General features: G+C 46.8%; 1 protein-coding gene across 5 annotated transcripts in view; it reads left to right on the top strand.

Moving 5' to 3' along the window:
• Positions 1-14,235, top strand: part of LOC115123150 (lipoma-preferred partner homolog) — a 462,733-nt gene that overhangs the window by 113,972 nt on the left and 334,526 nt on the right. For 4 of the 5 annotated variants that reach the window (XM_065009483.1, XM_065009484.1, XM_065009485.1 and 1 more), the window contains one exon: positions 1,720-1,895. The exons of the other annotated variant lie outside the window; for it this stretch is intronic. In XM_065009483.1, coding sequence (XP_064865555.1) covers positions 1,724-1,895 — 172 coding nt within the window. In that variant the 5' untranslated portion in view covers positions 1,720-1,723. The remainder of the gene's footprint in view (positions 1-1,719; positions 1,896-14,235) is intronic. 5 annotated transcript variants of the gene reach the window in all.

The following is a 14,235-nucleotide window of genomic DNA, read 5'->3' as shown; positions in this document are numbered from 1 at the left end:
GGGTACAGAGATGAGGGACCTTCCAGATAATTGTATTTGTGGGGTACAGAGATGAGGGACCTTCCAGATAATTGTATGTGTGGGGTACAGAGATGAGGGACCTTCCAGATAATTGTATGTGTGGGGTACAGAGATGAGGGACCTTAGAGATAATTGTATGTGTGGGGTACAGAGATGAGGGACCTAACAGATAATTGTATGTGTGGGGTACAGAGATGAGGGACCTTACAGATAATTGTATGTGTGGGGTACAGAGATGAGGGACCTTACAGTATGTGTGGGGTACAGAGATGAGGGACCTTCCAGATAATTGTATGTGTGGGGTACAGAGATGAGGGACCTTCCAGATAATTGTATGTGTGGGGTACAGAGATGAGGGACCTTCCAGATAATTGTATGTGTGGGGTACAGAGATGAGGGACCTTCCAGATAATTGTATATGTGGGGTACAGAGCTGAGGGACCTTCCAGATAATTGTATGTGTGGGGTACAGAGATGAGAGACCTTAGAGATAATTGTATGTGTGGGGTACAGAGATGAGAGACCTAACAGATAATTGTATGTGTGGGGTACAGAGATGAGGGACCTTCCAGATAATTGTATGTGTGGGGTACAGAGATGAGGGACCTTACAGATAATTGTATGTGTGGGGTACAGAGATGAGGTTGTCATTCAAAAAGAATGATCAACACTATTATTGAACACAGAGTGAGTCCATGCAACTTATTATGTGACTCGTTAAGCACATTTTTACTCCTGAACTTATTTAGGCTTGACATAAACAAAGAGGTTGAATACTTATTGACTCAAGACATTTCGACTTTTAATTTTTTATGAATTTGTCAAAATGTCAAAAAACATAATTCCACTTTGACGTTATGGGGTATTGTGTGTAGATCAGTGACACAACATCTTCATTGAATCTATTTTAAATTCAGGCTGTAACACAACACAATGTGGGAAAAAGTCAAGGGGTGTGAATGCGTTTTGAAGGCAGAGTATAAACTAAACTGTGGGAGAGTATGATCATGGTGAATAGCATCTTTACACACTGAAACCAATGTCTGCTTCCGTTTGATTGGTGACGTTTCAACCACTCACGTCGTCCTCCGGTCAAAAACTATGAGTTTGACCTGATCTTAACCCGTCTTAACTCTACAGAACCACGTCGACCAGGGAACTTAACCCGTCTTAACTCTACAGAACCACGTCGACCAGGGACTTAACCCGTCTTAACTCTACAGAACCACGTCGACCAGGGACTTAACCCGTCTTAACTCTACAGAACCACGTCGACAAGGGACTTAACCCGTCTTAACTCTACAGAACCACGTCGACCAGGGACTTAACCCGTCTTAACTCTGCAGAACCACGTCGGGACTTAACCCGTCTTAACCAGGGACTTAACCCGTCTTAACTCTACAGAACCACGTCGACCAGGGACTTAACCCTACAGAACCACATCTTTAACCCTTAACCCCGTCTTAACTCTACAGAACCACGTCGACCAGGGACTTAACCCGTCTTAACTCTACAGAACCACATCGACCAGGGACTTAACCCGTCTTAACTCTACAGAACCACGTCGACCAGGGACTTAAACAGTCTTAACTCTGCAGAATCAATATGCCTGTTGCTTACGTAAGCTGAAGACTATACCCTGACCTTGTTCTTCCTCTTCTTCCTCCTCTTCCTCATCCTCCTCCTCATCCTCTGTAGAACCATGTGGACCAGCGAAGGCGAAGTTCAGGTGACAGGGCGGATGGAGACCACCCCTGCCATGGGCGTCCCTAGTATCTCTGTTTCCCAGCAACAGGCCCCTAAGAAGTTTGCCCCTGTGGTTGCCCCCAAACCTAAGTTCAACCCGTACAAGGATCCCACTGACCTTGCAGGAGGTAAGAAGGGTGCATGTATTGCAGACGAAACTGAAGTGTTTGTTGGCCACAATTGTATGGACTTGACAAAGTCTTGCATTAGAATGATGAAAACAGACTCCTATCCAGGGGTCTTTAACCTCCTCTATAGCCCCAGTATTGACTCCTATAGGGGGCTTTAACCTCCTCTATAGCCCCAGTTCTGACTCCTATCCAGGGGGCTTTAACCTCCTCTATAGCCCCAGTACTGACTCCTATCCAGGGGGCGTTAACCTCCTCTATAGCCCCAGTACTGACTCCTATCCAGGGGGCTTTAACCTCCTCTATAGCCCCAGTACTGACTCCTATCCAGGGGGCGTTAACCTCCTCTATAGCCCCAGTACTGACTCCTATCCAGGGGGCTTTAACCTCCTCTATAGCCCCAGTACTGACTCCTATCCAGGGGTCTTTAACCTCCTCTATAGCCCCAGTACTGACTCCTATCCAGGGGGTGTAACCTCCTCTATAGCCCCAGTACTGACTCCTATCCAGGGGGTGTAACCTCCTTTATAGCCCCAGTACTGACTCCTATAGGAGGCGTTAACCTCCTCTATAGCCCCAGTACTGACTCCTATAGGGAGCTTTAACCTCCTCTATAGCCCCAGTATTGACTCCTATAGGGGGCTTTAACCTCCTCTATAGCCCCAGTACTGACTCCTATCCAGGGGCTTTAACCTCTCTATAGCCCCAGTACTGACTCCTATCCAGGGGGTGTAACCTCCTCTATAGCCCCAGTACTGACTCCTATCCAGGGGGTGTAACCTCCTCTATAGCCCCAGTACTGACTCCTATCCAGGGGGCTTTAACCTCCTCTATAGCCCCAGTACTGACTCCTATCCAGGGGGCTTTAACCTCCTCTATAGCCCCAGTACTGACTCCTATCCAGGGGGCTTTAACCTCCTCTATAGCCCCAGTACTGACTCCTATAGGGGGCTTTAACCTCCTCTATAGCCCCAGTACTGACTCCTATAGGGGGCTTTAACTTCCTCTATAGCCCCAGTACTGACTCCTATAGGGGGCTTTAACCTCCTCTATAGCCCCAGTACTGACTCCTATAGGGGGCTTTAACCTCCTCTATAGCCCCAGTACTGACTCCTATAGGGGGCTTTAACTTCCTCTATAGCCCCAGTACTGACTCCTATAGGGGGCTTTAACTTCCTCTATAGCCCCAGTACTGACTCCTATCCAGGGGGCTTTAACCTCCTCTATAGCCCCAGTACTGACTCCTATCCAGGGGGCTTTAACCTCCTCTATAGCCCCAGTACTGACTCCTATAGGGGGCTTTAACTTCCTCTATAGCCCCAGTACTGACTCCTATCCAGGGGGCTTTAACCTCCTCTATAGCCCCAGTATTGACTCCTAAATGCCACCCTGTTCCCTGGTCAAAATGTAGTGCACTACATAGGGAACGACGTTTGATTTAGGACACCAGCTCAGGTTTGATTGGACCTGGCTTGTAGTGCACTACATAGGGAACAACGTTTGATTTAGGACACCAGCTCAGGTTTGATTGGACCTGGCTTGTAGTGCACTACATAGGGAACGACGTTTGATTTAGGACACCAGCTCAGGTCTGATTGGACCTGGCTTGTAGTGCACTACATAGGGAACGACGTTTGATTTAGGACACCAGCTCAGGTTTGATTGGACCTGGCTTGTAGTGCACTACATAGGGAACGACGTTTGATTTAGGACACCAGCTCAGGTCTGATTGGACCTGGCTTGTAGTGCACTACATAGGGAACGACGTTTGATTTAGGACACCAGCTCAGGTTTGATTGGACCTGGCTAGAAGGCTGTTGTTGCGTAGTTTGATGATAACACTTTGAAACCTGACAGACGGGGACTGATTAGGGACTTGGTGTTTGACGGTTGTGTGTGTGTGTGTGTGTGTGTGTGTGTGTGTGTGTGTGTGTGTGTGTGTAGTATGTGGTTTCTCTGTACATCATGTACATGTCTTATCTGGGGCTGTCTGTTTCAAATGGAACCCTATTCCCTACATAGTGCACTACTTTAGACCAGAGCCCCTATTCCCTACATAGTGCACTACTTTAGACCAGAGCCCCTATTCCCTACATAGTGCACTACTTTAGACCAGAGCCCCTATTCCCTACATAGTGCACTACTTTAGACCAGAGCCCCTATTCCCTACATAGTGCACTACTTTAAACCAGAGCCCCTATTCCCTGTATAGTGCACTAGTATAGACCAGAGCCCCTATTCCCTACATAGTGCACTACTTTAGACCAGAGCCCTATTCAAATCAAATCAAATTTATTTATATAGCCCTTCGTACATCAGCTGATATCTCAAAGTGCTGTACAGAAACCCAGCCTAAAACCCCAAACAGCAAACAATGCAGGTGTAAAAGCACGGTGGCTAGGAAAAACTCCCTAGAAAGGCCAAAACCTAGGAAGAAACCTAGAGAGGAACCAGGCTATGTGGGGTGGCCAGTCCTCTTCTGGCTGTGCCGGGTAGAGATTATAACAGAACATGACCAAGATGTTCCAATGTTCATAAATGACCAGCATGGTCGAATAATAATAAGGCAGAACAGTTGAAACTGGAGCAGCAGCACAGTCAGGTGGACTGGGGACAGCAAGGAGTCATCATGTCAGGTAGTCCTGGGGCACGGTCCTAGGGCTCAGGTCCTCCGAGAGAGAGAAAGAAAGAGAGAATTAGAGAGAGCATATGTGGGGTGGCCAGTCCTCTTCTGGCTGTGCCGGGTGGAGATTATAACAGAACGTGGCCAAGATGTTCAAATGTTCATAAATGACCAGCATGGTTGAATAATAGTAAGGCAGAACAGTTGAAACTGGAGCAGCAGCACAGTCAGGTGGACTGGGGACAGCAAGGAGTCATCATGTCAGGTAGTCCTGGGGCACGGTCCTAGGGCTCAGGTCCTCCGAGAGAGAGAAAGAAAGAGAGAATTAGAGAGAGCATATGTGGGGTGGCCAGTCCTCTTCTGGCTGTGCCGGTGGAGATTATAACAGAACGTAAGATGTTCAAATGTTCAAGATGTTCAGAATGTTATAATATTCCTAATAGTGCACTACCAGCATGGTTGAATAATAGTAAGGCAGAACAGTTGAAACTGGAGCATATATATAATATTCCCTATATAGTGCACTACTTTAGACCAGAGCCCTATTCCCTACATAGTGCACTACTTTAGACCAGAGCCCCTATTCCCTACATAGTGCACTACTTTAGACCAGAGCCCCTATTCCCTACATAGTGCACTACTTTAGACCAGAGCCCCTATTCCCTACATAGTGCACTACTTTAGACCAGAGCCCCTATTCCCTACATATTGCACTACTTTAGACCAGAGCCCCTATTCCCTATATAGTGCACTACTTTAGACCAGAGCCCCTATTCCCTACATAGTGCACTACTTTAGACCAGAGCCCCTATTCCCTACATAGTGCACTACTTTAGACCAGAGCCCCTATTACTTACATAGTGCACTACTTTAGACCAGAGCCCCTATTCCCTACACAGTGCACTACTTTAGACCAGAGCCCCTATTCCCTATATAGTGCACCACTTTAGAGCAGACTTTCCTTAAATCAATGCCCGCTTTCTATATTCATGTATATCATGAACAAAGACACAGCGCCGTACTCCATCAAATCCAAGGGTGATGTAAAAAAATGAAAACAACACTCAGACCTTGAATCATTATTATTAGAATATTTATTTTACTCTGTGAAAAACACCAAAAATAGATTTGCCTTGATTAATACCGTTTTAATGCAAAGATAAAGAAGTTTAAGTCATATTCCTAATCAGTAAGCTTTTTAGGACTGACACAAAAAGAAACCTCACTGTTACTATGGAAACCACTATAGAATAGAGCCGCTATCAGCCAATTAGGGAGTGAAAGAACACCTTTATTATAAAAAAAACCCTGAATAATAATACTCCTCTAAAGAGCAAATTAACCAACGGCCAAAGTGCAAACCAGTATTTGTTCGGAAGTTGCTTTGAAAGCTTTGTGTAGAGAATTTGGGAAGGATTTGGCTCTTAAGCAAACAGGAGACTGACTTCCTCAGAGCAGGGTTCCGTGGCTTTGATTTGAGATCCATAAATGGACCTGTTAAATTAAAGTTTGTCCCAAATGGCACCTTATTCCCAATGTAGTGCTCTACTATAGACCAGAGCCCTATTCCCTATATAGTGCACTACTATAGACCAGAGCCCTATTCCCTATATAGTGCACTACTTTTAACTCAAGAGCCCCAATTCCCCTATATAGTGCACTACTTTTAACTCAGAGCCCCAATTCCCCTATATAGTGCACTACTTTTGACTCAGAGCCCCCATTCCCCTATATAGTGCACTACTTCTAACTCAGAGCCCCAATTCCCCTATATAGTGCACTACTTTTGACTCAGAGCCCTTATTCCCCTATATAGTGCACCACTTTTTAACTCAGAGCCCCTATTCCCCTATATAGTGCACAAGGAAATGGAATGGTATCCTGAAGGAATTTGGCATGCTAGTTCATTAACAGGAAAACAGTTTTAGAGAAACGTCATTTATAACCTGAAAAAGCTACGCAGTAGGTCCACTACCTCAGGGACACATGCTTTCAGGGTCTGATATTGATGAAAGCAAGTCATCTGCATACAGGGAAACTGGGTTCCAGGTCCCATCTGTAAATACCATGTTTAAATAGTGTGGCCTTTATTTCATAATGGAAAGGGGTTCTATCGCCAGGGCAAACAACAGAGGGGACATTGGACATCCTTGGCTTGTGGCCCTTGGTAATGGGAAAAAATTGTGAATGTAGTTTCTAAGTACTGGGATATGAACATTTCTGGACATTTCTGAGGGAGATAAATGATCTGGGGTTTGAACGACCCACACCAATTCAAGTCACCTCCGAAAAATGAAATAGCGTGAGTTGAGATATAGGGCTGTAAAGAAGTAAGTTTGTTAATAAACTCAACATCATCCCAATTGGGAGCGTAAACACTTAGTAGCAAAACAGAGTTGCGAAATAGAGAACCAGATACCCAAACCAAACGGCCTTGTGGGTGAGAGATGGTCAGCAGTTGGAATAGAGAGGAAAACCCTGTATAAGACCACCAATCATATCCTGTGACAAATTAAAAGGCACTGAAAAGTTAACCAAAATACTTTTGAAGAAAAGTATTTAATATTGAAATTAATAATGAAGGCAAAAACCGTCCCCGTCCCACCCCCACCCGTCTCATCTCGTTCCACCCCGTCCCAACCCCACCCATCTCATCTCGTTCCCCCGTCCCAACCCCACCCGTCTCATCTCGTTCCCCCTGTCCCACCCCCACCCGTCTCATCTCGTTCCACCCTGTCCCAACCCCACCCGTCTCATCTCGTTCCCCCCTGTCCCACCCCCACCCATCTCATCTCGTTCCACCCCGTCCCAACCCCACCCGTCTCATCTCGTTCCCCCTGCCCCACCCCCACCCATCTCATCTCGTTCCACCCTGTCCCACCCCCACCCATCTCATCTCGTTCCACCCCGTCCCAACCCCACCCGTCTCATCTCGTTCCACCCCGTCCCAACCCCACCCGTCTCATCTCGTTCCACCCCGTCCCAAACCCCACCCATCTCATCTCGTTCCACCCCACCCATCTCATCTCCCACCCCCCACCCATCATCTCATCTCCCCACCCTGTTCCACCCCGTCCCAACCCCACCCGTCTCATCTCGTTCCACCCCGTCCCAACCCCACCCGTCTCATCTCGTTCCACCCCGTCCCAACCCCACCCGTCTCATCTCGTTCCCCCCGTCCCAACCCCACCCGTCTCATCTTGTTCCACCCCGTCCCAACCCCACCCGTCTCATCTCGTTCCACCCCGTCCCAACCCCACCCATCTCATCTCGTTCCACCCCGTCCCAACCCCACCCGTCTCATCTCGTTCCACCCCGTCCCAACCCCACCCATCTCATCTCGTTCCACCCCTGTCCCCCCGTCAGATTGTGATCTAAAATGGTCCGTGTCTGTATTGCATAAACAAGAACCGTAATTGTGTTCCAGCCAAAACAACTACAAGTGTGCTTGTTCTAGTTCCTCAACAGCCCAGCTAGGAGAGCTCTTTAAAGCACCTTATAATTGAAGACTCTTCTTTGAGTCATAAAAGTACATTGAAATGACTTAGGAACTGTGCCCAGTCTGGAGAGGTGTGGGGCCACTTGGAGACACCAGTTAGTCCTCTCACTCAAACCCACAGTTTGGAGAGGTGTGGGGGCCACTTGGAGACACCAGTTAGTCCTCTCACTGAAACCAGTTTGGAGAGGTGTGGGGGCCAGGTGAAACCCACAGTCTGGAGAGGTGTGGGGCCACTTGGAGACACCAGTTAGTCCTCTCACTGAAACCCACAGTTTGGAGAGGTGTGGGGCCACTTGGAGACACCAGTTAGTCCTCTCACTGAAACCCACAGTCTGGAGGGGTGTGGGGGCCACTTGGAGACACCAGTTAGTCCTCTCACTGAAACCCACAGTTTGGAGAGGTGTGGGGCCACTTGGAGACACCAGTTAGTCCTCTCACTGAAACCCACAGTCTGGAGAGTTAGTCCTCTCACTGAAACCCACAGTCTGGAGAGATGTGGGGCCACTAGGAGACACCAGTTAGTCCTCTCACTGAATCCCACAGTCTGGAGAGGTGTGGGGCCACTAGGAGACACCAGTTAGTCCTCTCACTGAAACCCACAGTCTGGAGAGGTGTGGGGCCACTAGGAGACACCAGTTAGTCCTCTCACTGAAACCCACAGTCTGGAGAGGTGTGGGGCCACTTGGAGACACCAGCTTGTCTGCTCACTGAAACCCACAGTCTGGAGGGGTGTGGGGGCCACTTGGAGACACCAGTTAGTCCTCTCACTGAAACCCACAGTCTGGAGAGGTGTGGGGCCACTTGGAGACACCAGTTAGTCCTCTCATTGAAACCCACAGTTTGGAGAGGTGTGGGGCCACTTGGAGACACCAGTTAGTCCTCTCACTGAAACCCACAGTCTGGAGAGGTGTGGGGCCACTTGGAGACACCAGTTAGTCCTCTCACTCAAACCCACAGTTTAGAGAGGTGTAGGGGCCACTTGGAGACACCAGTTAGTCCTCTCACTGAAACCCACAGTTTGGAGAGGTGTGGGGCCACTAGGAGACACCAGTTAGTCCTCTCACTGAAACCCACAGTCTGGAGAGGTGTGGGGCCACTAGGAGACACCAGTTAGTCCTCTCACTGAAACCCACAGTCTGGAGAGGTGTGGGGCCACTAGGAGACACCAGTTAGTCCTCTCACTGAAACCCACAATCTGGAGAGGTGTGGGGCCACTAGGAGACACCAGTTAGTCCTCTCACTGAAACCCACAGTCTGGAGAGGTGTGGGGCCACTTGGAGACACCAGCGTGTCTGCTCACTCAAACCCACAGTTTGGAGAGGTGTAGGGGCCACTTGGAGACACCAGTTAGTCCTCTCACTGAAACCCACAGTTTGGAGAGGTGTGGGGCCACTAGGAGACACCAGTTAGTCCTCTCACTGAAACCCACAGTCTGGAGAGGTGTGGGGCCACTTGGAGACACCAGTTAGTCCTCTCACTGAAACCCACAGTCTGGAGAGGTGTGGGGCCACTTTGAGACACCAGTTAGTCCTCTCACTGAAACCCACAGTTTGGAGAGGTGTGGGGACACTTGGAGACACCAGTTAGTCCTCTCACTGAAACCCACAGTCTGGAGAGGTGTGGGGCCACTTGGAGACACCAGCGTGTCTGCTCACTCAAACCCACAGTTTGGAGTTTGGAGGTGTAGGGCCACTTGAGACACCAGCTTGTCTGGAGGTGTAGGGGCACCACCAGTTAGTCCTCTCACTGAAACCCACAGTCTGGAGAGGTGTGGGGCCACTTGAGACACCACTTGGAGACACCAGTTAGTCCTCTCACTGAAACCCACAGTCTGGAGAGGTGTGGGGCCACTTGGAGACACCAGCGTGTCTGCTCACTCAAACCCACAGTTTGGAGAGGTGTGGAGCCACTTGGAGACACCAGCTTGTCTGCTCACTCAAACCCACAGTCTGGAGAGGTGTAGGGGCCACTTGGAGACACCAGCTTGTCTGCTCACTCAAACCCACAGTTTGGAGAGGTGTAGGGGCCACTTGGAGACACCAGCTTGTCTGCTCACTCAAACCCACAGTTTGGAGAGGTGTAGGGGCCACTTGGAGACACCAGTTAGTCCTCTCACTGAAACCCACAGTTTGGAGAGGTGTGGGGCCACTTGGAGACACCAGTTAGTCCTCTCACTGAAACCCACAGTTTGGAGAGGTGTGGGGCCACTTGGAGACATCAGTTAGTCCTCTCACTGAAACCCACAGTTTGGAGAGGTGTGGGGCCACTTGGAGACACCAGTTAGTCCTCTCACTGAAACTCACAGTCTGGAGAGGTGTGGGGCCACTTGGAGACACCAGTTAGTCCTCTCACTGAAACCCACAGTCTGGAGAGGTGTGGGGCCACTTGGAGACACCAGTTAGTCCTCTCACTGAAACCCACAGTCTGGAGAGGTGTGGGGCCACATGGAGACACCAGTTAGTCCTCTCACTCAAACCCTTATCATTTTTATGTCTTATGTTGCACCTATTCTTATAGTCTGATCATGTTACTAAATGTTTTGAGAGTATTTTGAGATTTGGCTAACAACAAGGGGAAGGTCCTTCAGGAAGCCTGGCCGTGTCTCTGTCTCTTTCTGCTACGGCCTCCTGGGGCTTTGTGGTTCTCACTTCTGCTAATGCTTCAACTAACATGAATGCTATTGGGTGATAAACATGGTCAACCAGAAGTCTCCCCTTTCCTTTTCAGATGCATAAACTCAGACTGCGTCAGACTGCCTTGCATAATATCTATATTTTCACTCAGACCGCACGGTAACATCTCATAACAGGAACACACACACACACACAAACCCACACACACACACATTACACACACACACACTCTGATAGCACTAGCGTGCTTGAAACATTCGTTGCGTTTCTGAATATCTCTCTCTTGCAGTCAAATGTTATTCTGTCTATGGTTTCTTCTCTCGTTTAGTGGTTTAGTGTTCATTGAGCTGAAAATCAGATTCCACTAAGAATGGAGAGGCCTTGCCCTCGAGTTAAGTCAACTTCATTAAGCCTCTACATTACAGGGATATAACCCCTACATTACAGGGATATAACCCCTACAGGGATATAACCCCTACATTACAGGGATATAACCCCTACATTACAGGGATATAACCTCTACAGGGATATAACCCCTACAGGGATATAACCCCTACAGGGATATAACCCCTACAGGGATATAACCTCTACATTACAGGGATATAACCCCTACATTACAGGGATATAACCCCTACATTACAGGGATATAACCCCTACATTACAGGGATATAACCTCTACAGGGATATAACCCCTACAGGGATATAACCCCTACAGGGATATAACCCCTACAGGGATATAACCTCTACATTACAGGGATATAACCCCTACAGGGATATAACCCCTACATTACAGGGATATAACCCCTACATTACAGGGATATAACCTCTACTCTACAGGGATATAACCCCTACATTACAGGGATATAACCCCTACATTACAGGGATATAACCTCTACAGGGATATAACCCCTACAGGGATATAACCTCTACAGGGATATAACCCCTACAGGGATATAACCCCTACAGGGATATAACCTCTACAGGGATATAACCCCTACATTACAGGGATATAACCCCTACATTACAGGGATATAACCCCTACATTACAGGGATATAACCCCTACATTACAGGGATATAACCCCTATATTACAGGGATATAACCCCTACATTACAGGGATATAACCCCTACAGGGATATAACCTCTACAGGGATATAACCTCTACATTACAGGGATATAACCCCTACATTACAGGGATATAACCCCTACAGGGATATAACCTCTACAGGGATATAACCTCTACATTACAGGGATATAACCTCTACATTACAGGGATATAACCTCTACAGGGATATAACCCCTACATTACAGGGATATAACCTCTACAGGGATATAACCCCTACATTACAGGGATATAACCCCTACATTACAGGGATATAACCTCTACATTACAGGGATATAACCTCTACATTACAGGGATATAACCTCTACAGGGATATAACCCCTACATTACAGGGATATAACCCCTACATTACAGGGATATAACCCCTACATTATAGGGATATAACCTCTACATTACAGGGATATAACCCCTACATTACAGGGATATAACCCCTACATTACAGGGATATAACCCCTACATTACAGGGATATAACCTCTACATTACAGGGATATAACCCCTACATTACAGGGATATAACCTCTACATTACAGGGATATAACCCCTACATTACAGGGATATAACCCCTACATTACAGGGATATAACCCCTACATTACAGGGATATAACCCCTACAGGGATATAACCCCTACATTACAGGGATATAACCCCTACATTACGGGGATATAACCTCTACATTACAGGGATATAACCTCTACAGGGATATAACCTCTACATTACAGGGATATAACCTCTACATTACACGGATATAACCCCTACATTACAGGGATATAACCCCTACATTACAGGGATATAACCCCTACATTACAGGGATATAACCTCTACAGGGATATAACCTCTACAGGGATATAACCCCTACATTACAGGGATATAACCTCTACATTACAGGGATATAACCTCTACATTACAGGGATATAACCCCTACAGGGATATAACCTCTACATTACAGGGATATAACCCCTACATTACAGGGATATAACCCCTACATTACAGGGATATAACCCCTACATTACAGGGATATAACCTCTACATTACAGGGATATAACCCCTACATTACAGGGATATAACCCCTACAGGGATATAACCCCTACATTACAGGGATATAACCCCTACAGGGATATAACCCCTACATTACAGGGATATAACCTCTACAGGGATATAACCTCTACATTACAGGGATATAACCCCTACAGGGATATAACCCCTACATTACAGGGATATAACCCCTACATTACAGGGATATAACCCCTACAGGGATATAACCCCTACATTACAGGGATATAACCCCTACATTACAGGGATATAACCCCTACATTACAGGGATATAACCTCTACATTACAGGGATATAACCCCTACATTACAGGGATATAACCCCTACATTACAGGGATATAACCCCTACATTACAGGGATATAACCTCTACAGGGATATAACCTCTAAATTACAGGAATATAACCCCTACATTACAGGGATATAACCCCTACATTACAGGGATATAACCCCTACATTACAGGGATATAACCCCTACATTACAGGGATATAACCCCTACATTACAGGGATATAACCCCTACATTACAGGGATATAACCCCTACATTACAGGGATATAACCCCTACATTACAGGGATATAACCCCTACAGGGATATAACCCCTACAGGGATATAACCTCTACATTACAGGGATATAACCTCTACAGGGATATAACCCCTACATTACAGGGATATAACCCCTACAGGGATATAACCTCTACTCTACAGGGATATAACCTCTACATTACAGGGATATAACCCCTACATTACAGGGATATAACCCCTACATTACAGGGATATAACCTCTACATTACAGGGATATAACCCCTACAGGGATATAACCCCTACAGGGATATAACCTCTACATTACAGGGATATAACCCCTACATTACAGGGATATAACCCCTACATTACAGGGATATAACCTCTACAGGGATATAACCCCTACATTACAGGGATATAACCTCTACAGGGATATAACCCCTACATTACAAGGATATAACCCCTACATTACAGGGATATAACCTCTACAGGGATATAACCTCTACATTACAGGGATATAACCTCTACAGGGATATAACCTCTACATTACACGGATATAACCCCTACATTACAGGGATATAACCTCTACATTACAGGGATATAACCCCTACATTACAGGGATATAACCCCTACATTACAGGGATATAACCCCTACATTACAGGGATATAACCTCTACATTACACGGATATAACCCCTACATTACAGGGATATAACCCCTACATTACAGGGATATAACCTCTACATTACAGGGATATAACCTCTACATTACAGGGATATAACCTCTACAGGGATATAACCCCTACATTACAGGGATATAACCCCTACATTACAGGGATATAACCTCTACATTACAGGGATATAACCCCTACATTACAGGGATATAACCCCTACATTA

This window comes from Oncorhynchus nerka, linkage group LG25 (assembly GCF_034236695.1).
Source record: "Oncorhynchus nerka isolate Pitt River linkage group LG25, Oner_Uvic_2.0, whole genome shotgun sequence".
Taxonomy (NCBI): Eukaryota; Metazoa; Chordata; class Actinopteri; order Salmoniformes; family Salmonidae; genus Oncorhynchus; species Oncorhynchus nerka.
This window is presented reverse-complemented; position numbering and strand designations above follow the sequence as displayed.